The sequence below is a fragment of the Phyllostomus hastatus genome, unplaced genomic scaffold, assembly GCF_019186645.2.
Source record: "Phyllostomus hastatus isolate PE091 unplaced genomic scaffold, TTU_PhHast_1.1 phas_contig_209, whole genome shotgun sequence".
Classification (NCBI taxonomy): Eukaryota; Metazoa; Chordata; class Mammalia; order Chiroptera; family Phyllostomidae; genus Phyllostomus; species Phyllostomus hastatus.
The window spans coordinates 10,324,890-10,346,612 of record NW_025333735.1 but is presented as its reverse complement, the minus strand read 5'-3'; the positions used below and the strand labels follow the sequence as shown (position 1 = coordinate 10,346,612).

General features: G+C 41.9%; 1 protein-coding gene across 1 annotated transcript in view; it reads left to right on the top strand.

Annotated features, from left to right (window-relative positions):
* ST6GALNAC5 (ST6 N-acetylgalactosaminide alpha-2,6-sialyltransferase 5) overlaps positions 1-21,723 on the top strand; it is a 159,709-nt gene that overhangs the window by 121,988 nt on the left and 15,998 nt on the right. The window contains exon 3 of the mRNA XM_045835611.1: positions 18,276-18,685. Coding sequence (XP_045691567.1) covers positions 18,276-18,685 — 410 coding nt within the window. The remainder of the gene's footprint in view (positions 1-18,275; positions 18,686-21,723) is intronic.

Genomic DNA, 21,723 nt, shown 5'->3' with positions numbered 1-21,723 from the left:
TAGAGTGCATGCTGGAAAAATCAATCAATGATTTTCTTTCACATCAATGTCTCTCTCTCTCCTACTTCCCCTCTTTCCAAAATCAATCAATATATCCTCAGCTGAGCATCAAAAATTAAAATAATAATGTAAATCATTAGAGATTACCATATAAAGAAAATAAACAGGATCATGACAGGTGATTAATTTGTGCCTCTTCTCCCTCATCTGATAAAGTCAGGAGAGTGGTAGAACCTGCCTCTCAAAGCCGTTTTCAGGACTAAGTTACATGATATCCGTGTTGTGCTTAGAACAGTGCCTGGCACATGAGTTGAACATTTTGTTGGTGCTATTAATGATTAATATCTTTGTCATATAAATGACAAAGGCCCACTTCAATTAGGGTGGTCAGGGAAAGCCTCCTGGAGAAGGCTTTTAGTCTAAGACATGAGAGATGAGAAGGGAAAAGCATGTGAATAACTGGGGAAGCAAAGACCAGAGACCAAAGAAAAGGGCACCCAGTCTCTCCCAGGAGCAGAAAGGAGACTGGCGGTCACTGGGGCTGGAGATTGGAGAGTAAAGAGAGTTGAGGCAGGCAAGACTCCCACCAGGTGAAGAATTTGGATTTTATTCTTCAAGCAGGGTAGAGAAATGGCATTCTCTATGCTTGAAAATCTCACTGTGGCAGCTGCGCAGAGAATGAACCGTGAGGGTGAAAGCTGAGAGACCAGGAAGTGGCACTGGTGGGTGGGGACGCTGGTGGGAGGGTGGGTGGCAGTGTATTCATTTCTCAGAGCCACCAGAACAAATAACCACAAACTCGGCGTCTTAAAAAAACAAAAATTTATTCTTCCATTCTGGAGCCTAGAAATCTGAAATTGAGAATTTGGCAGGGACATGCTCCTTAAACATTCTTCCTTAAAGAATCCTACCTTGCATCTTCCAGCTTCTGTTGGTTGCTTCAGGCCTTGGCGTTCCTTGGCCAGCAGGTGCATCACTCCAGTCTCTGCCTCCATCACCATGCTGTTCTCCCTGAGTGTCACTGTATCTCTGAGTCTGTTCTTAAAAGGACAACAGTGATTGGATTTATGACCCATGCTGATCCAGTATGACCTCATCTTGACTTTATATCTTAATTACATCTGCAAAAACCTTTTTTCCAAATAAGCTCACAATCGTTAGGTGCTGGGGTTTTGGACTTTGACATACCTTTTGAAGAGAGAACACAAGTTAACCCACAACAGGCAGGAGGGTACTGACTAGCCACACCTCTGAGGGGCTTTGCTGGCTGTGGAGAAGCCTCAATGGCCCCACCTCTGGGGCAAGAACAGCCCCCAGCCATGTACGGAGGCATTCAGCATCTACCTTGTCACAGGGGCTTTAGATGATGTATGGCTACTCCAAATACACTCACGCTAAGTGTGGCATGTCAAGGGAGGTTCCTTCTTATTTGTCTGTCTCCACCACACCACTTCCATTTGTACGTTCCATCTTAAGGGCACTATTACCTCGTGGTTCCTCTTTGGGGAGTCCCCAGTGACTTTGAACAGTCCATGGACGTAGGTGGATTTTCCCAGGGATTCGGGAGTGAAGAAACCTGGAGTTTATCCCAGGTGCTGCCCTTAGCATGTAATCTTGAGCAAATCACATAACCTCCTGAGTTTCAGCTTCTTCTTTTGAAAAACGAGAGTACTGGCCTGGTTTAGGATTTCTCAACCTGCAGGGTACACCAGAATCACCCGGAGGACTTGTTACAACACAGATTGCTGGGACCCACCTCAGAACATTGGATTCAGAAGCTGTAGGGTGGAGCCTGAAGATTTGCATTTCCAGCAAGTTCCTAGACTTTCTTGTTGCTGCTGGCCTGTGATCCATACTCTTAGAATTACTGGAAGAGAAAATCTCTAAGATTTCTGTTGGTAATGCTATTTTATAATTCCATGAAACTCATTTTAATATAATAAGCAAGGTAAAGTGAATTTTCTAATTTGAGTTATCAAAATCTGTTTATTTTTCCAAGCTTTATTGAGGTATAATTGACAAATAAAGTTGTATATATTTAAAGTGTATAATATGATGATTTGATATACACACACATTGTGAAGTGATTACCACAGTCAAGTTAATTAACACATTTATCGCTTCACATTATTACTGTGTGTGTGGTGAGAATGCTTAAGATCGATTCTCTTTTCAAGTTTCAATGCTGCACACTAGATCCCCAGGACTTAGTGATTTTATAAGTGAGTGTGTGTATCCTCCGACCAACATCTGCCCTTTTCCTTCACCTCCAGCCCTGAAAACCACCCTTATACTCTCTTTCTATGAGTTGAGTTTTTAAGATTTTTTTTTTAGATTTTTTAAAGTGAGATCATATAGTACTTGTCTTTCTTTATCTGGCTTATTTCACTTGGCGTAACATCCTCCAGGTTTATCTAGGTTGTCTTAAATTGCAGATGTCCTCATTTTTGTGTCTGGGTGCTATTTAATTGCATACATGTGGCACATTTTTTTATCTATTAATCCATAAATGAACACTTAGATCGTTTCTATATCTTGGCTACTGTGGGAAGTGCTGCAATGAACATGGAAGCAAAACCAGTATCTCTCCAAAATACTGACTTTGTTTCCTTCTGATATATATGCATAAGGCAGATTGCTGGATTATATATTAAATCAGAATCTGATTTAAATATAAAATATGACCCAGCCATCATTCATTTTATTTTACTTGAGATGTACCTCTCTTGATTTCAGGGTGTTCATCAAATGGCTCTTCCTTCTCTCTATGCTTTCCTAGACCACAAACCCCCCTCCAGCTAGCAGGTTCTGCACATACAAGTCACCAGTAGATCAACAGAATGCTGACCCAAAGTTTGAAAGAATTACGTACACTTGCTATGATTTATTTAGGGCAGATGTGGGATGATAATAGATGGAATTAGAAACCCAAAAACTAATGGCATAGATAAGCCCATGAAAAGATTCTTAACATAACTAGTTATTAAGAAACTGAAAATCAAAAGCACAATGAGATACTTCTTTTCACCCATTAGAATGGTTATAATCAAATAGAAACAATAACTAGTGTTGACAAGGATGTAAAGAAATTGGAATCCTTATGTATTACAGGTGGGAGTGTAAAATGGTGTAGCCACTTTGAAAGAAGTTTGGCAATTTCTCAAAATGTTAAACGTAAAGTCATATGACCAAATAATTCCACTTATAGGTATCTACCCAAGAGAAAGGAAAGCACGTGTCCACATAAAACTTTGTATAAGAGTGTTCATAATTCCTTTATTCATAGTAACCAAAAAATGGAAACAACCTAAATATCCATTAACTAGTGAATGGATAAACAAAATGAGATATATCCATTCAATGGGATATTATAGCAATAAAATGGAACCAACTGCTGATAGATGCTACAATATAGATGAACCTCAAAATCATTATGCTAAGTGAAAAAGGCAGACCCTAAAGGCTGTATGATTCCATTTATGCAAAATGTTCAGAAAAGGCCGATCTGTAGAGACAAAAAGAGTATCAGTGGTCATCAAGGGCTGGGCATGGGAAGGGAGAGTGACTCTATTTGGGCAGGAGGTTTTTTTTCAGGATGAGAGAAATGTTCTGAAATTAGATTGTGGTGATGGCTGCACAATTCTGTGAATATACTTAAAGTGATTGAATTTACATTTAAAATGTATGAATTTTATGGGATGTAAATTATATATCAATAAAATTATTAAAAACCTTTGGAAAATAGAATGCAATTAAATAAATAAAAGGAAAACTTATGGGATTTCCTGGGCCCCTCTTTGAAAGTCACCTAGTGCTGAAGGTGGTACATGTGTCCGAGATTCCTCTAGGAAATATCAGCCTAGTGACCCTCACAGAAAAGATCAGAAACTGGTTACCAGCAGAATGGTGATACTTAAATACAAATAACATATCTTTCACCCCTGTATGTGCCAAGCACTGTGGTAAGTTCTATATGCCTTTTCATTCATTCATTTATTCAAAAATATTTGTTGAACTCCTCCTTTGTGCTAGGCACTGTTCTTGGTGTGGAAGATGCAGTGTGAATTCAACAAAGGCCCTCCTTTCATGAAGCCTCTATTCTAGAAAACAAGAAAGACAAACATGTAAACACACAAGCCATCATTAAGACTATTTAGATAGAGATACATGAGTTTAAAAAGTAAATCTGGATAATGGATAAAGTGACAGGAGGTAGAAAGGGAGGGCAGTGTGGGGTAAAAGCCAGAGGAGGCCTGTGTGGTAAACTGAAGGTAACACCCGAGGAGCATGAAGGAGCAGCTATGCAAAGATCAGGAGATGAGTGGCCTGGGTGGGGAACAGCTAATAAAAATCACATCGGACAGCAGACAGTGGGGAAATGGAGAGCTCTGCACAAGGTGATGCTGGAGAGATTGACAGGATAGAAACTGCAGACCTTGAGGACCAGGGTAAAGACTTTGATTTAGAGTCTGGTTCCTCATTCCCAGTGCAATAAGAAGCCACTGGAGGACTTAAGTAGGTGAGGGACATAATCTGATTTATACATTAAAGGACACCCGAGAAGCTCCATGGAGACAGAAAGAAGAGAATAAGGGAAGCAAATTCAAGAGTTTGCAGCAAGAGCTGAAGAGAGATTTTCGTGGCTTAGGTGAAAGTGGTGGCAGCAGGGATGTTGAGAAGCAGTAAGACTGGAGATGTACATAGGAGGGTAGAGCCAAAAGAATCGGATGATCTGTAAGGGGTAGAGAAAGAGAGGTATCGAGAATGATCCTTGAATTTGTCTTGAGCAACTGGGTGGAAGGTACACTATTAATTGAAATGGCAAAACCTTCCCTCTGAGGTTGGCTTTGGGAAATTCAGATTATAGAATACACTGGGGTTCAGAAAAATGAAGCCACTTAGCCCCAAATTATCCATGTAAGGGGTAGAAGAAGCAAGTTCAAAGCCAGTGATTCCAAAGGCTGTATTATAAACACTGCACAGGACTGTCCCTGCTCAGGGAGCACTTTTGTCTTTAGCCAGCCAGTAGATGGAAATCATGGCAGGTGGCATTGCATGGAGAGAGGAGGACTTCTCGGCAGTGAAGGCTGGTGGGTGGGCTTGTCATTGAATAAGAGGGAAAGGAGCAGCTTAAAAGGGTAACATGTTTTCTAGGGAATCACATTAAATAATCAGAGTTGCTTATACCCAGTGTCAGGCTAAACTGAGATTGACAGTTAACAAAAGCCCAGTAATTGTAGGAAAACATCAGATTAGAAAGTACAGAGATTCTTGAAACACCTGAAGCCATTTAATATATCTTATGTTTTCTCCAGACCAATAGGCAGCTCCCAGAGCAAGACTGGTCTCATTACTGAACTAATGGACATTATGCTCTGAGGTACCTTTCTCTCTGCCAAATAAATCAGAATTTTGAAAAGTGAAGCCCAAGATTGCCATGCTACAAATGTTTGCAAGGACATCACTGGGTATTTTAAGTGTCAAGTTTAATTTGACTTGGCCTGCTCTGTTCTCTTAAGAAAAGCTCTGGAGGCATCAGCTAGGTCACGGGGAGAATTCTTCTGCTCTTGCTCTCTGGGCTGTGACAGAAATCAGACCTTGATTCCCCAAGTGTGCTTTGTCAAGCAGGGATTGCTCCTGTCACCACAGCCCAAAGGAATAAACTGTGATGAAAGCTGCCATGCTCCCCTATTCCCTGAATTTTTGGGGGGAGGATTAGTGGAGGGGGGTGGGGTGGTGCAAGAAGAGATTCATTCACACCTTTTAAAACATTCTAAAGCCACTACTAAGTTACATACACTGTTCTAGATACTAATGCTTTATACATTATCATAAACCAAAAGTGACAGGGAAAATAAAATGTTAAGCTTTGTGTTTGCCCACACGGTTGCCCATGTGTGTGCGTGTGTGTGTGCGCTCCCTCTGGAGAGCCAGCCCGCCTGGCCCCGACAGGCTTCTGTACCTCATGCACCTGGGGCCTAGCCTGCAGCTCTGAGAATCAGTGGCCTGGAGAGTGGGTAACTCCTCTGTGTGCTGTAGATTTTCCTGGGCATTTTTCACCTCACAACAGCTCTAATGACCTTGGCATCAGGCTCTTACTGGGGATTAATAACTGGCTGGGCTTAATGGCCCTTACTGTGTCCTGGGCCATTTTCCCAGCCAGCCATTCATTCCAGCGGTTCCCTGGGCTCTGGCCATTATGGCTCCCTGGGCCCAGTGGTTGCCCTGAGGCAGATGGCGGGAGCCTCCTTCTCTCCTTGGCATTAATGCAAAGGGCTGGGGTCTGTGGGCAAGTTATTGGTTAGGGCACCACATTATGTCTTCTTTTTCTGTCTCATGAGATAGGTTTTCTCAGAGGGCAGAGCAGGCAGGAAATTGGGTTTCACTCACTCATGTATCGATCCATCCATCTATTCAATACTAACTGAGTATTCTTTGTGGGTCAGGGAGCAAGAGAGATTACCAAAATTGGAGTGACCTAATATGGCTGCCTATGTTTCCTAACAAAGGATGGAACACCTCCTCACCAAATGGGGCTTTCAGGAAAGTGTCCCCAAGAATCAGGGAGGCTGAATACTATGAGGAGGAAGTCAGAGAGAAGGCCTCTCTGGGCAGTGAGTTCACTGGGAGCCACCTCCCCTCGTTGGAGTTTTATCCCCCAGGCTGCCTAGAGGAACCCAAAGTTCACCTTCCCGCATGGTGCTGAGTGATTCAACTCAGCATCTGAATGCTCAAAGGAAGAACATGCAAATACTACATGGAATCTTAACCCACCAGAGCAGGGCTATTTCCACCCATATCATTAAGACACTAAGGATTGTAATAGCACTAAGATGAGGAGGATCGTGGCTCTCTCCAAAGACTATCACATCCCAAGAAACGGTTACACAGTTTGTATGATTTGTAATCATTCTGCCTCCCAAGACCTCATTAGTCCCTCCAAACACAAAAAAAAAACAGACTTCATTTCCTCCTTTGTAAGTGATTCAGCCTTTGGCGCATGCCCTTGTCAGCTGCAGGAAGTGTAACATTATGTTTAGAACAGCTATTGTCATTTTATTGGCACCACTTACCAGAAGACACTTAACGTGTAATTCAGACTCCAGGTTTTTTTTTTGCATTGTTTGGTGTGTCTGCGCAACTCAAAGAGTGGGTGTTGGGGCCGAGGTAATCCATATCTCAAAGCTAAGGCAGATGGGCAGGGGCTGTGAGGTAAAGCATTCTGGAACTAGACGGACCCCATTGTGTTTGAGCGGTGCCCGCTCATCACAGAGGGTCCATATGGCACAGCCAGGAGCCTTCCCTGAAAGCGTCCTCTGCTGAACTCATGTGAGCATACGATAAAGAAGACAAGAGAAGTCATTGGAATCTCCATAAAGTGACACATAAAGTAAAAGTAAAAGTTAAAGTTAAAGTTAAAGTTAAAGTAAAAGTAGAAAGGGTTTTACTTGTCAACCAGCCTGTGCTCTGAGAATTTCAGCAGAATAATTATGGGAGAAAGAAATACTGGGAACGTTCTTCAGATTGTTTTCCTCTGTAAAAATTGGCACAATGCCTTGAAATTATACATCAAACTGGAAAATTCAGAATGACAATTCTAGATGAGTCTGATGAGAAAAAGCATGTTCCAATGGTTTTAGGGTCTAGTGGAATGAATCTTCCAAACTGACCTTATTAAGCAAATGTACTTAGTTACACAGTACCCCAGGGGTGTATTAAGTGCTAGGGAAATGTCTTTTGAATGAATGAATGAATGAATGAATGAATGAATGAAACAATTGAATGTCATTTGGCCACAAGTATCTAGTTGGTCCTCTTTTTGATTTACAGGTGAAAAGGTCAAGTACCTGATTTGTGATAGAGTCAGATTTAGGCCCTAGGTCTCCTGACCCTAATCATCACTGAATAACTTGCTATTCGCAGATGCCCTTGTCATCTTTGTAGGAACTCTTTAGTGGGCTTCTCCATGAGTAGAGTTTTCTTGGGATGCAGGGCTTTCCGTGCTAAAATGCAAACAACCCCTAATGAACCGGTTCAGTTGGTCACCCTAAGTGTCAGAGTCTGTCCTGGGGATCTTCCCTGCTCCACCACCAAACTTTCATCAGCCTTCTGCAGCTGGGTTTCAGCCCTCCATCACCTCTGACTATTTTGACCAAGGTCACCAAATCCAAAGAACACTTTTTAAGGCTGGCTTCACTTGTCCTATCATGTTTTATGACACTATTGGGCACTCCCTCTTTTTAAAAATTATCTCATCTGTGAGCGGGGGCTGGCCTCGGCACCCACATGTGGTGGCTGGAAGCCAGAAGGATATCTTGGCTGTAAAAGTCTCCCTTGAGAAGTACAGAGTCTCAACCCCATGCTGGGACCCCCCCCCCAGCCCCACCCACCCAGAGCACCAGGGCTGGGAAGTGGAGCAGAGCATGCATTGTTGGGAACCTCCCTGACTAGTATCAGAGGCTGAAACCCCCGCCTAGCTAAGGCTAAGGGAACACCCTTGGAACCGTAAGCCAGCAAGGAGATAAAAGCTTATCTCCCTGGCAGGAATGCTGCTTCTGCTGCTTTGTTCATAACTGAACCCCCAAAAGCTTGGTCGGTTAGCCAAAGACGGGTAAGATTCCCCACAGGGGGAACGACCTAAGCCAGGCACGATCACTTTTGGGAGGCCCCCCCAAAAGAAGGACTTGGGGGGCTGCAGCAAAAGGGGGGTGATGGACCCTCGCTCCTCGGCTTTGACAAAGTCTGAGTTCTCAGCGTCTGGGAGAAAATCTCCTTATCTCTTGGTTACCTAGTTCCCTTGCTCCACCTAAGCCTAAAACAATGACAGGGTGGTGCAGCTCGGTACTGAGAAGTGCGGATTTCCCGGGGTGATCAGGCCTAAGAAAGAACATGTAAATTACTGTGAAACCTTCTTTGTTTAGAATGCTCTCAGTTGAATGAGAAGGGTCTTAGGAGGAAGTTAGTTTGTTCCTCAGTCTTACAGCTCTTTGACCCCCCAACTCAATAGACCGGCAGAGTTCTTTGTTTTCTATAGTTCCTTACTTCCCCTAATGAGTACTGTACTTTACCTGAATTATTATGCAGCATGAGCCCAATAAAAGCAGGTATGGACTGTAAATCGGCGCGCTCCCCACTAGGGGGGGTGGCCATTTCGTCCCTACTTCCCCACAGAAACTAGTCTGTCTCTGTGCATGTGTCGTTTTTTCTCGTGTGTTTATCGTCGAGCCATCCACAGCGTTCCGTGGTCACTGCTGGCCGGTGACCCACGCGCAACACTGCATAGCAGATAGTGAGCCTGCATCAGATAGTGAAAATCAGCAGGATTCTGTTTGCCTGGAAGAGGAAGGAGTCTACTAGAAACCCAGGTGTTCTCTTAAAGTGCTAACACACAAGATCTTGCTCTCAGGCACTTACGCAAGGCTCCAGTAGAGGGAAAGTGACTCAGAGCATACAGAAGTCACAAAGAGAAGACCTGGGTATCATGATCCTAAGGAGAGATCTAAAGGGTCAGCTACTGATATCCCTATCCTGAATCAATATCCCACACTGCCCCTCAGGAGCCATCTTCCCAGAGTCCAGCACTCCTATTCCCACAGCACCAGCCTGGATAGTGCACCAATTCAGTCTTCCAAATAATGGTAACACAACCCTGCCAAGCTTGAGTGTGGCAGAAAAAACTATTGGCTACACACAAGGGACATTTGGTGCACCCTTTCTCTGGAGAAACTGTAAGCAGACACAGACAGACATTGAGCTGTTAGGCTTTGGAATGGGGGCTAGTCTTCCTCCAACCTGCAGGCTCAACCTGAATCACTCCCAATGGGAGACTGTTTTCTTCTATCTTCCCAAGCCCCAGTGGCCCCACCCTGCTGAGCTCAATTCCTTGGGGGAAGGAAGGGCCACTAAGAGCTGGATCCACATCTCTCAGAGGTTCCAGTCTGGGGCTCAAGCAGGCATGACTATGCAGTTAAGGAAAGGTTTAGAGCTCACTCTCCTGCAAGCTTGGCTAGCACCACCCCCAATGGAAGACTATCTTGTTCTGTTTTCCCAAGTCCTGGTGTCCCTACCCTGATGAGCTTGCTCCTGCAGTGAGGACAGCTGGCTGTACCCAACCTGGACCAATGGTGTGGCCCTCTTCAGAGAGCTAGATTTGGAAACTAGCAGAGACTGAGTGATACAGCTCTGAAGTAGAGGTCACATTCTCCCCATTGGGTGCCCTACCACACTGGTCCCAAGTAGCTTCATCCTCCTGAACCAGTCACCTCACCCTAGCAAGCTTGCACTGTGTGGAAAAGGCAGTGGGGCACAGCCAGCTTGGGTCTACTCTACAGTATTTCTTCAAAAAGCTGTTGGGGAAGTTCAGGCAACCTCAAGGGGTAGCCAACAGGTGGATGTCAACAGCAGAGACCCTTGGACCTTTTATTGATCTGCTCCCAACTCAGAGCTGCAGGAAGCCAACCCTTGTACACATCTTTGGCACTCCCACACACACCGAGGCCCAACAGACACAGCCACAATCAGTGAATAGTGTGATAGCTCCAGACAGGTATCCCAAGGATGGTTACACAAAACCTCTGACACCGACTGGCACTAGAACCATATCCAAGTGGGCCCAGAACCAACACGACCAGTGGGGGGTTTCACACCTTGCCAGAACTTGACTCAACTAGCCATACAAACAGCACAGCCAAACGGGGCCTCCAACAAGCACCACACCCTGTCAGAAACAACTCCGCCTCAAGGTGAAGCTCCTGAATAGCAACTCATACACAGTGAACAAGATCCATCTTTATAGTCAGCCAGCCTTAGGGTTAACTCCACCCACAAATGGGCTGGCAGCACTCAAGACTCAACTACACCAGGAGGGGCCACATAACCCACACAAAAAACATTGCTGGAGCTCCTAACTCAGGTGATCTAGAAGGTTGGGTCACTGAGACCTATAAGACACCTATATCATAAAGCCTTCATACTAAGCTTGGGAGTCATAGCAGATCTACCTAATACACAGAATCAAACACAAAAATGCATATAAGCACCAACTGGTATGGCTCAGTTGGTTGGGCATCAATTCCCCATCAGGGCAAATGCTTAGGTTCCAGGTTTGGTCCTCAGTAGGGTGCATATGAGAAGCAATTGATCAGTGTTTCTCACATCAGTGTTTCTCTCTGTCTCTTTCTCCCTCCTTTCCCTCTCTAAAAATAAATAAATAAAATATTTAAACAAAAAAGGCAGACAAAATGAGGAGGCAAAAACAAATATGCACCAAATGAAAGAAGAAGAGAAATCCCCCCAAAAAGAATTAAATGGAAGCAACCAAGATACAAGATGCAGAGTTTAAAACAATAGTTATATGGATGCTTAAGGGCCTTAGGGGAAGAATGAATGATTTCAGTGAGAAATTAAACAAAAAGATAGTAAGCATTAAAAGGGGCATAGAAACCATTACACAATAACCAGTCAGAAATGAAGTATATAATATCTGAAATAAAGAGTACACAAGAATGAATCTTCAGCAGGTTAGATGAAACTGAGGGTTCAATCAGTGATTTATAGGACAAGCAAACAGTAAGCACCTAAGCAGAGCAACAAAAACAAAAGAGAATTTTTAATAATAATAAGGAACATCTAGGGGACCTCTGGGACAACATCAAGCATGACAACATCTGCATCATAGGGGTGCCAGAAGGTGCCTTGTAAATAAGTACCTATCAATAATAACTTCAAATGGGAACAGATTAAACTCTCTAATCAAAAGATATAGAGTACCTAAACAGATAAAAAAACATGACCCATAAATATATTGTCTGTCAGAGACCCACCTCGGAACAAAGGATACACACAGACTAAAAGTGAAAAGATAAAAACATATTCCAGTATAATGAAAGTGGAAAAAAAGTAAAGGTAGCAATACTTACATCAGACAAAATAGACTTAACCAAAGGCCATAATAAGAGGCAAAAAAAACATTAAATGATATGCAAGGGATCAATGCAACAAGAGGGTATAACCCTTGTAAACACATATGCACCCAATATAGAAATACCTAAAAATACAAAGAAAATCCTGGTGGACATTGAGGGAGAGATTGAAAGCAATACAGTCATAATTGGGGATTTAAACATCCCATTGACGTCACAGGTAGATCCTCCAGACCAAAAAAAAAAGAAAAAAAATTCAACAAGGCAGCAGTGACTTTAAATGACACATTAACCTGGATGGATTTAATTGATATTTATATAATATTTCATCCAAAAGCAGCAGAATATACATTCTTTTCAAGTGCCTATGGAACATCCTCTAAGATAGACCACATGCTAGGACACACGTAAGCCTCGATAAATTCAAGAAGATGGAATTATATCAAGCATCTTCTCTGACCACAATGATATGAAACTGGAATCATTACATTAAAAAAAACTCAAAAACACTCAAATGTATGGAGGCCAAATAACATGTTATTGAACAATTAATGGCTTAACAACAGATACAAGGAAGAAATCAAAAGTTACCTAGAGATGAACAAAAATGAGCACACACCAAACCAAAATCACTCAAAACAAAAGCAGTCCTGAGAGGAACATTCACAGCATTCCAGGCCTACCTCAACAAGCAAGAAAAAGCTCAAATAAACCATCTAACCCTATACCTAAAAGAACTAGAAAAAGAACAACAAAGCCCAGAATAGGTAGAAACAAGGAAATAATAAAGATTACAGCAGAAATAAATGGCATAGAGACTAAAAAAAAAATGATACAAGAGATCAATGAAATTAAGAGCTGATTCTTTGAAAAGGTCAATCAGATTAACAAACTTTTAACCAGACTCATCAAGGGAAAAAAAAAGAGAGGGCCCAAATAAATAAAATTAGAAATGAAAGAGAAGTAACAAATGATACCACAGAAATACAAAAGGTTGTAAGAAAATACTATGAACAACTATATGCCAACAAACTGGACAATCTGGCCAAAATCACCAAGTTACTAGAAGCATACAATCTTCCAAAATTGAATCAGAAAGAGTCAGAAGATCTGAATAGAACAACTACAACTAATGAAAGCAGTAATCAAAAATGTTCCGATAAACAAAAGTCTCAGAAAGGATGGTTTCACGGGTGAATTTTACCAAGAATTCAAAGAACTAACAACTATTGTTCTCAAAGTATTCCAAAAAATTCAAGGGGAGAGAAGACTCCTAAGCTCATTTTACAAGGCCAGTGTTATCCTAATTCCAAAACCAGATAAACACACTATAAAAAAGAAAATTATAGGCCAATATCCCTGATGAACATAAATGCTAAAATCTTCAACAAAATATTAGCAAACCAGACCCAGAAATACATTAAAAAGATCAGACAACATGATCAAGTGCGATTAATTCCAGGGATGCAAAGTTGGTACGATATTCACAATTCAATAAATGTGATACGTCACATAAACAAAATAGATGATAAAGTCACATGATCATATCCACAGATGCAAAAAAAAGCATTTGATAAAATCCAGCACTGATTTATGATAAAAGCTCTCAGAAAAGTGGGAATAGGAGGATCATACCTCAACATAATAAAGGTCATACATGACAAAGCCACAGCCAACACTATACTCAATAGACAAAAACTGAAAATGTTTCCCTTAAGAACAGGAACATACAAGGATGCCTGCTTTCATCACTCTTATTCAACATAGTACTGGAAGTTCTAGCCAAAGCAATCAGACAAAGAGAAAAAGCAAAAAGCATCCAAACTGAAAAGAAAGAAATAAGCCATCATTACTCACAGACAACATGATGCTGTATATAGAAAACCTTAAAAACTTCACCAAAAAATTACTAGAACTCATAATGAATTTAGTAAATCAGCAGAATACAAAATTAATATCAGAAATTTATAACACTTTATACACCAATAATGAATTATTAGAAAGGGAAATTAGCATCATTAAAATGGCCATACTATGGAAAGCAATCTATAGATTCAATGCAAATCCTATTAAAATACCAATAGCATATCTCACTGATGTAGAACAAATATTCCAAAAATTTATATGGAACCATAAAAAGCTCAGAATGGCCTCAGCTATCTTGAGAAAGAAGAACCAAGTTGGAGTATCACATTACCATATATAAACAGACATATAGCTCAATGGAATAGAATGAAGTAGAGAGCCCAGAAATAAACCAGTGACTTTATGATCAATTAATATTTGACAAAGGAGGCAAAAATATATAATGTGGTAAAGACAATCTATTTAATAAATGGTGTTGGAAAAATTAGACAGATACATGCAAAAAAATGAAACTAGATCACCAACTTACACCATACACAAGAATAAACTCAAAAAGGGAAACAAAGGGAAAGATAAACAAATGGAACTGTATCAAAATATAAAGCTTTTGCACAGCAAAGAAAGCATCAACAAAATAACAAGGAACTCACTGAATGGGCAAACATATTTGCCAGCAATACATCTGATAAGTGGTTAATATCCAAAATATATAAAGAACTTATACATCTCAATAGCAAGAAAAACAATCCAATTAAAAAATTAACAAAGGATCTGAATAGACCCTTTCCAAAGAGAACATACAAATGGCCAATAGATGACTAAAAAGATGCTCAATGTCACTAATCATCAGAGAGATACAAATTACAACCACAATGAGATATTACCTTACACCTGTCAGAATGCCTATCTTAAATAAATCAACAAACAAGTGCTGTTGAGGATGTGGAGAAAAGGGAACCCTCAGGCTCTGTTGGTGGGAATGCAGATTGGTGCAGCCACTGTGAAAAGCAGTATGGAGTTACCTCAAAAAATTAAAAATGGAACTGCCTTTTGACCCAGCGATTCCACTTCTAGGAATATATCTGAAGGACCCTGAAACACCAATTCAAAAAAATATGTGCACCTGTATGTTCATTGCAGCATTATTTACAATAGCCAAGATTTGGAAGTAACCCAAGTATTCATCAGTAGATGAGTGGATAAAAAAAACTGTAGTGCATTTACACAATGGAATACTATGCAGCCTTTAAAAAGAAAGAAATCTTACCTTTTGGGATGGCATGGATGGTCCTGGAGAGCTTATGCTAAGTGAAATAAACCAGTCAGAGAAAGACAAATACCATATGATTTCATTTATATGTGGAATCTAATCAACAAAATAAACTAACAAACAAAATAGAAACAGATTCATAGATACAGAAAACAGACAGAGCTGTTAAAAGGGGTAGGGGGGCTGGGTGACAAAAAGGTGAACTGATTAGATAGATAGATAGATAGATAGATAGATGAATAGATAAATAACAGAGACACAGATAACTATATAGTTTCGGTGGGAAAGGGGTGTGGGTGGAAGTGGAAGAAGGCAAAGGGGGTATAAATGGGGGCACATAGAGACTTGACTTTGGTCGATGGGCACATGATACAGTGTGCAGATGATGTTTTATTGAGTTGTACACCTGAAACATGTATGGATTTGTTAACAAATGTTACCCCAATAAACTCAATAAAAAGCATATGCTTTAAAAATAGAAAACAACATTATACCATCTGTTTGTTTCCATCACATAGTCCTTCCCTGGCTTTCCTCCCACTAGACAGGCTCAAATAGTCCCTCATCTTTAGTCCCGTGGGCTCTTGTGCCTAATCACATCATAGTACTTACCACACAGTCCTGCATTGTTTGTTTGGGGGCACCCTGAACTTAGACTGCATGCTTTTTGAGAAGAAGGACAGGGTCTCTTATCTGTCTTGCTATTTACATCACCAAGTTCAATGCCTAACACAATACAGGAACTCTATCATTGAATACATTGTTGTTGAATTTTTCTTCATCCTTTATGTATGGGATGTGCAGGCAAAAAAAAAAAAGAAAGAAAAGGAAAATTAAGTATTTCCTCCTCCTTTGGCTGATGAAATTGTCCTTCAACCCCTGCAGTTCATCAAGGAAATTCAGAAGGGCTCCCTATTCCAATTTCCAGCGGTTTGGGGTGGGGGGAATAGGGGCCACTTTCTGGGTATCTGTATTGTGGCTTTTCTTCAAAAGGAAGGTTTGGTTTTAACCACACATCACCGTCATTAACTTAAGGCTCTCGTTGGATGAGTCTACTGTGAATGGGCTTCTGAGGAATGGAGGTGTTAGATAGAAGACCCTCACCTCTTTGCTGCATCCACCCAGCCCAGTGCCCTAAGAATAATGACAACACTACTGATGGGGAAATAGCTTCACTGTGTTTCTGGGAGGGAGAAAAGGAGGTAGACAATGATACATCCCATGATATTATTCTATTTATTCCACTGCACTGAAATCCATAATAGTGAATACCATGGACTCTGGTTGTGAACCAGAATATCTGCTCTGCTACTTCCTAACTGTACAGTCTTCACTTTTCTATCTCTCAATATTCTCATTAGCAAAATAGTATCTTTCTTGTAGTGTTATCTGAAGAATTAATGTACTTATAGAAAAAGCTCAGAAGAGTCCCTGACATATAGAAAACATCAAAAAATATTAGCTAAAGCAACCACTCTTTCTTTTGTGCCCAAGTTTCAGTGTGCTCTACACAGCCCCCTCCTCATCCTGTTATACTCCATTGCTCACCTTTACTGACCCAATTTCCCTCACTAAGGTATGAACTTTGAGGGATTCTGCTTTTCTATTCCACTTGCATTCTTACTGCCCAGCATGTTCTTGCCACCTAAGAATAATCAGATGCCAAGTAAATGATGAATGTGCAATGGTAGAATCTCCATTTCATAAGCCCGTGTGTCAATTACCAAACCAAAGTGACCAGTACTGATGTAGTGAGTACCTACGATGCACTCCACTTGGGCCAGTCATCCCAATAACAGCTATCACTTATTGCATGATTACCATGCCTGGTCCTATGGTAAGGTGTGACCCTTTGTATTTTTGTGGGTCAAATAGTGGCAATTTTAAATGGCTCAATCTAATACTGTATTTTAATGTTATCAAGGTAAAAGAGGGGCTATTAATTGTCTTAGTTAAGGATGAAAACAACTGAGGCTTGTGGAGATTAGTGGCTTGCGAAGGTCATGGGTATCGGGTGGTAAAGACAAGGCTGGGCCCATCCTGTGAGCCCCTCTGGGCCACTATGCAGGGAGGTGGCTGTCCTCAGGTGCTCAGTTTGGTTCTGAAGACAGAGCTACTGGCTCAGGAAACTCCCAGGGTAAATGTAAGACTGAGTACATTGGATCCGGTTTCCTGAGACTACACAGGGAGCCAGCATGTCCTGTTCAAAGTTAACAGGGAGGAAGGGCAGAGGTCTGGGGAAAATCTAACAACGAAACTTCCCCTTAGAACATTCTTGACTGTCATTTTCTTGTGCACTTGCTGGTCTTGACCTTGGGTCTTAATTATATTATCTTCAAACAGCAAGTAAGAGATGTTTCTCATTAGACATGAACAGGGGAATGTTTAATTTGTTAGCACACAGGTGTCTGGAAAGCAAATCATTGGTTCAGGGTGTTGAAATGAGCACCGTCACCGGAGCTGTCCCTGGCGGGCACCACACCACCGGGGCATCCTCGGGGTACGTGCGTCCACGGGGCATGCACATGCTCACTGGACGAGGCCCCTAGCTCCAGGCTTTCTATTCATTTTACAAACAAACCAATTTCTCTCTCTTTCCTCTTAAAACAGGAGAAACTTCCTAATTGTCATTTCAAAATTACAACATCTGAGGGATTACATCTGCATGTCTTTTCCCATGTGATTCTTAGACAATGTTTATTCGGGATAAACGTATTTGTACAGCATCCAAGAATACTGATAAACACTAAACTTTCAATAAGGTGAATTAAGAGCATTAGAGCTAATGTCATAGCAATTTGTGGTGCAGTCTTTTCTTCAGTTTGGGGGTAACGTTGGATTCAGAAAGACCTGGGTCACCCACCAGTTCTGCATTCTTGGGCAAATTTCTTGGGAAACATCTCTGAGAATCCTTGCCTGTAAAATGGTTGTACCAGCACCTTTCTGGGTTGATGTGATGGTTCAGTTATTCAACATCAACGAGGCTTGGAGTCCAGTGTCTGGCAGATCAGTGCTAGCTCTCTTTCCCTCTTGTCCAATGCTCCCTCGCCAATTTAGAAGAGAATGGTAAGCATGAGAATGTTGATGAGGCAGTAGCAGAAGAAATATGTTCCCGCAGGATAGGGAGATGAGAGAAAGGCAGACTTCTGAAGCAAGGAAGTGGCCCCCTGGTGCCAATGGAGGGTTGCCGCTGATGGTGTTCTCCCCCTGCCTTTCAGCCTCTGAAAATGCACTGCAGGGACTGTGCCCTAGTGACAAGCTCGGGACATCTGCTGCGCAGCCGGCAAGGTCCCCAGATAGACCAGACGGAGTGTGTCATCCGCATGAATGACGCCCCCACTCGTGGCTATGGGCGTGACGTGGGCAATCGCACCAGCCTGAGGGTCATCGCACACTCCAGCATCCAGAGGATTCTCCGCAACCGCCACGACCTGCTCAACGTGAGCCAGGGCACGGTGTTCATCTTCTGGGGCCCCAGCAGCTACATGCGGCGCGACGGCAAAGGCCAAGTGTACAACAACCTGCAGCTCCTGAGCCAGGTGCTGCCCCGGCTGAAGGCCTTCATGATCACACGCCACAAGATGCTGCAGTTCGATGAGCTCTTCAAGCGGGAGACGGGCAAAGACAGGTACAGAGGCGTGAGGCCAGGGGTCCCGCAGGGGCACGGGGAGGTGGAGGAAATGTTGCTGCTGGCAGATTTCACCAAAAGCAAAGTTTTTGCTAAGGGTTTTTTATGGTGGTCCCACTTCTCATGCCTTTAAAAGAGCTCACCTCCTGTAGGTTCCTCCTGGAAACTGGGCTGCTCAAGCTGAATTTATAAGGCAAAGTGAAATGAAGAAAGGAAACCATTATATTGGATAATCCAGGGCCAAATCCCCAGTTTGGAGAAAGAGGCCACATAGCTGCTGGCTTACACTGGTAACAAGCACAACATGATAGCTTTATTGCATTTCGTTTGCCTTGTGTGAACACTCCCATAAAGAAGTATGGTATATGGGTGTATTTTTCATTTTCAAAGGCAAACATTTATTCAGTCAACCAATGTTTATCGAGTATCTATTACTTCACTGTACCAGGCACCAGGGATACAGTCAGAACCAAGACTAGAGCATGCCTTCCTGTAATGTAAAGCTTTGCAGTGCAGGTGAACACAGACCGAGCAGTGGCCAGTGTGCTGAGCGTGAGCAAGGACAAGAAAATGGTGCTATGGTATGCAGGACAGGGAGATCTGCCATAGTCTAGGGACTTTCCAAACTGTCAGTTACGGCTCAATCATGGACCATGAAGTAACACACTGAGTCACTGCAAGGTATTTTTAATGGAATAGAAAGAAATGGAATAGAATGACATAAAACAATCACTATCAGCATTCATCACCCATAGTAAGTCAGACAAAGTATTGCTTAATTAAATAATGTTTGTTTGGGTTTTATACATGTAAGTATATAGATGTAGAAGGTTCTTTTGGAGGGGATAGAAATGTTCTAGGATTAGATAGTGGTGATGATTGCACAATCTTGTGACTATACTAAAAACACTGAATACACACTTTCAGTCGGCCCTGGATGGTGTGGCTCAGTGGGTTGAGTGTCATCCTACGAACTAAAAGATCGCTGGTTCAATTCCTGATCATGGCACATGCCTGGGTTCCGGACCAGGTCCCTGGCTGGGGATGTGCAAGAGGCAACCAACTGATGTTTCTCTTGCACATTAATGTTTCTTTCCCTCTCTTTCTCTCTCCCTTCCCTTCTCTCCAAAATAAATAAATTCTTTAAATAAATAAAATGTAATGAAAACCATACATACATCCACACATACGTGTATATATGCTCAATCATAACATGTATTTCTTACTATCAGTGTAGGAGATGGGGCAATAAGGGAAAGGCTTTCTCAAAAAGGTGTATTTAAGCTGAGACCTAGGCCAACAAGTTTTTAGCCAGGAAAAGAAGAACCTGAGGAGGGGAAACAGAAACTTCCTTATGAGTACAGGGATCAGAGGTGGGAGAACATGCAATGGGTTAGAGAAAACTCCCCTAAAGCTGCAGGGGGGAGGGGGGCAGGAAGTGGGGTGAGGGCAAGTGGCCTGAGATGAGGCAGACATGGCTCATGGGCTGGCCAAATCCAGGTTTAAAAAAAAAAAAAAAGACACCTATGTACCAAAAGGAGAACAGCAGCAAATTCCAAATACACAGCTATTGGTCACAATTCTGACCCTACCCCGCACTGGCTGTGTGGCCTGGGATGTGTTACCAATTTTTCCGTGACCTCACATCTGAAAAGGGCATAGGGACCAGGCCTCATAGGACTGGTCTAATAATTAAATTCCCTTGTTTTCTTACTTCCAAACATGTATTTTTATAATTAAGGTACATTTAATGATATAATTTATGCTCTCCTTTAAAACTATTTAGAGTCAATTTTATATCTTAAAACTAAAGAGACATGATAAATAAAATGAAAGCTATAAAGTACTAAATCCATGATTTGTCTAGTTTAAGCAGCTCATTACTGGAAAACAGAGTCTTAAAGAAAGACCGAAGGCTAATGTTCCCAAATTCTTTGCTTGGAAGAGCTTTCTTTTTTAGTCCTGGTAACCTCATGACCATTGAGAGCTGGTCCAGGCAGCAGTGGGCATGGCATCAGGTGGAAAGAGGGGAGGGGGAGCTGGCTGCTGGCCGCTGGCCTCCTTCCCTGGTCAGCCCACACAGGGGATCCTGGTCATCACTGAGAGCTACATGAAACCCAGTCATTTATTGCCCTTTAAAAAAACCACAAGACAGACCATCACTCATTTGAATGAGTTATTTAACCAAGAGAGCATCCTATAAGGGAAGAAGAATGAGGGGAGTTATTTATAGTTTCATTTTTGACTGGTTGGAAAACTCTAAATAAGTAGAAATTTTTTTAATGAAAAACACTTCTCTTTTTTAATGTAATGGTTGTTTGCTCATTTTAAGTATTCTTGAAACACCACTGCAGTTTTGCCATTTCAGATAGTTAGCCATTGCTGTGAATCTTCTTAACAAATTATTTTCAGTTGGAAATTTGGAGGCTAGTCATTCCACCCTTGTTCCCTTAGATCTTTAGGAAACAACCTTACATCAAGACATGTCTCACTCACTAAATTTATTAACACCTGACCAGTGGAAAACTTTTCCTCAATAGGTCTGTCGCCCTGGTGAGCCCAGTAGGAAGGAGAAAACCAAATCTTTGAGGATGACTAGTGGGCCCCTCAGGTGCGGACACCAACCCATGAGGGTCCACTTAGTCCCTGCTCAGGGGAATCTCCTTTGTGGACTAGGGGTGCCGAAGTACATTGTGACCTCTGCAATCAGTGCGCCTCTTAGCTTTAGGAAACAATCTTAAAGAAGATAACATTGTATTGATTCAATATTCTCAGGTGTCCGTATTCTTAACTTGCAACCTACTCTAAGCTAAAAGAATCAAATCTGAAACAGCCCTGTAGAACAAAACTACATCTGTAAATTAAAACATAAAACATTTAGGGTCCTACAGTATTTCCTCTCTGTATGCTTTCCTTGAAACCCGGCAAAACCATAGCATGTATTAAAGATACACAAATAGGACACCTAATTTTACATCACATGATCAGGGCATTCGTTCCAGGCTAATATTTTGAGAAGGAGAATAATTCACCAGATT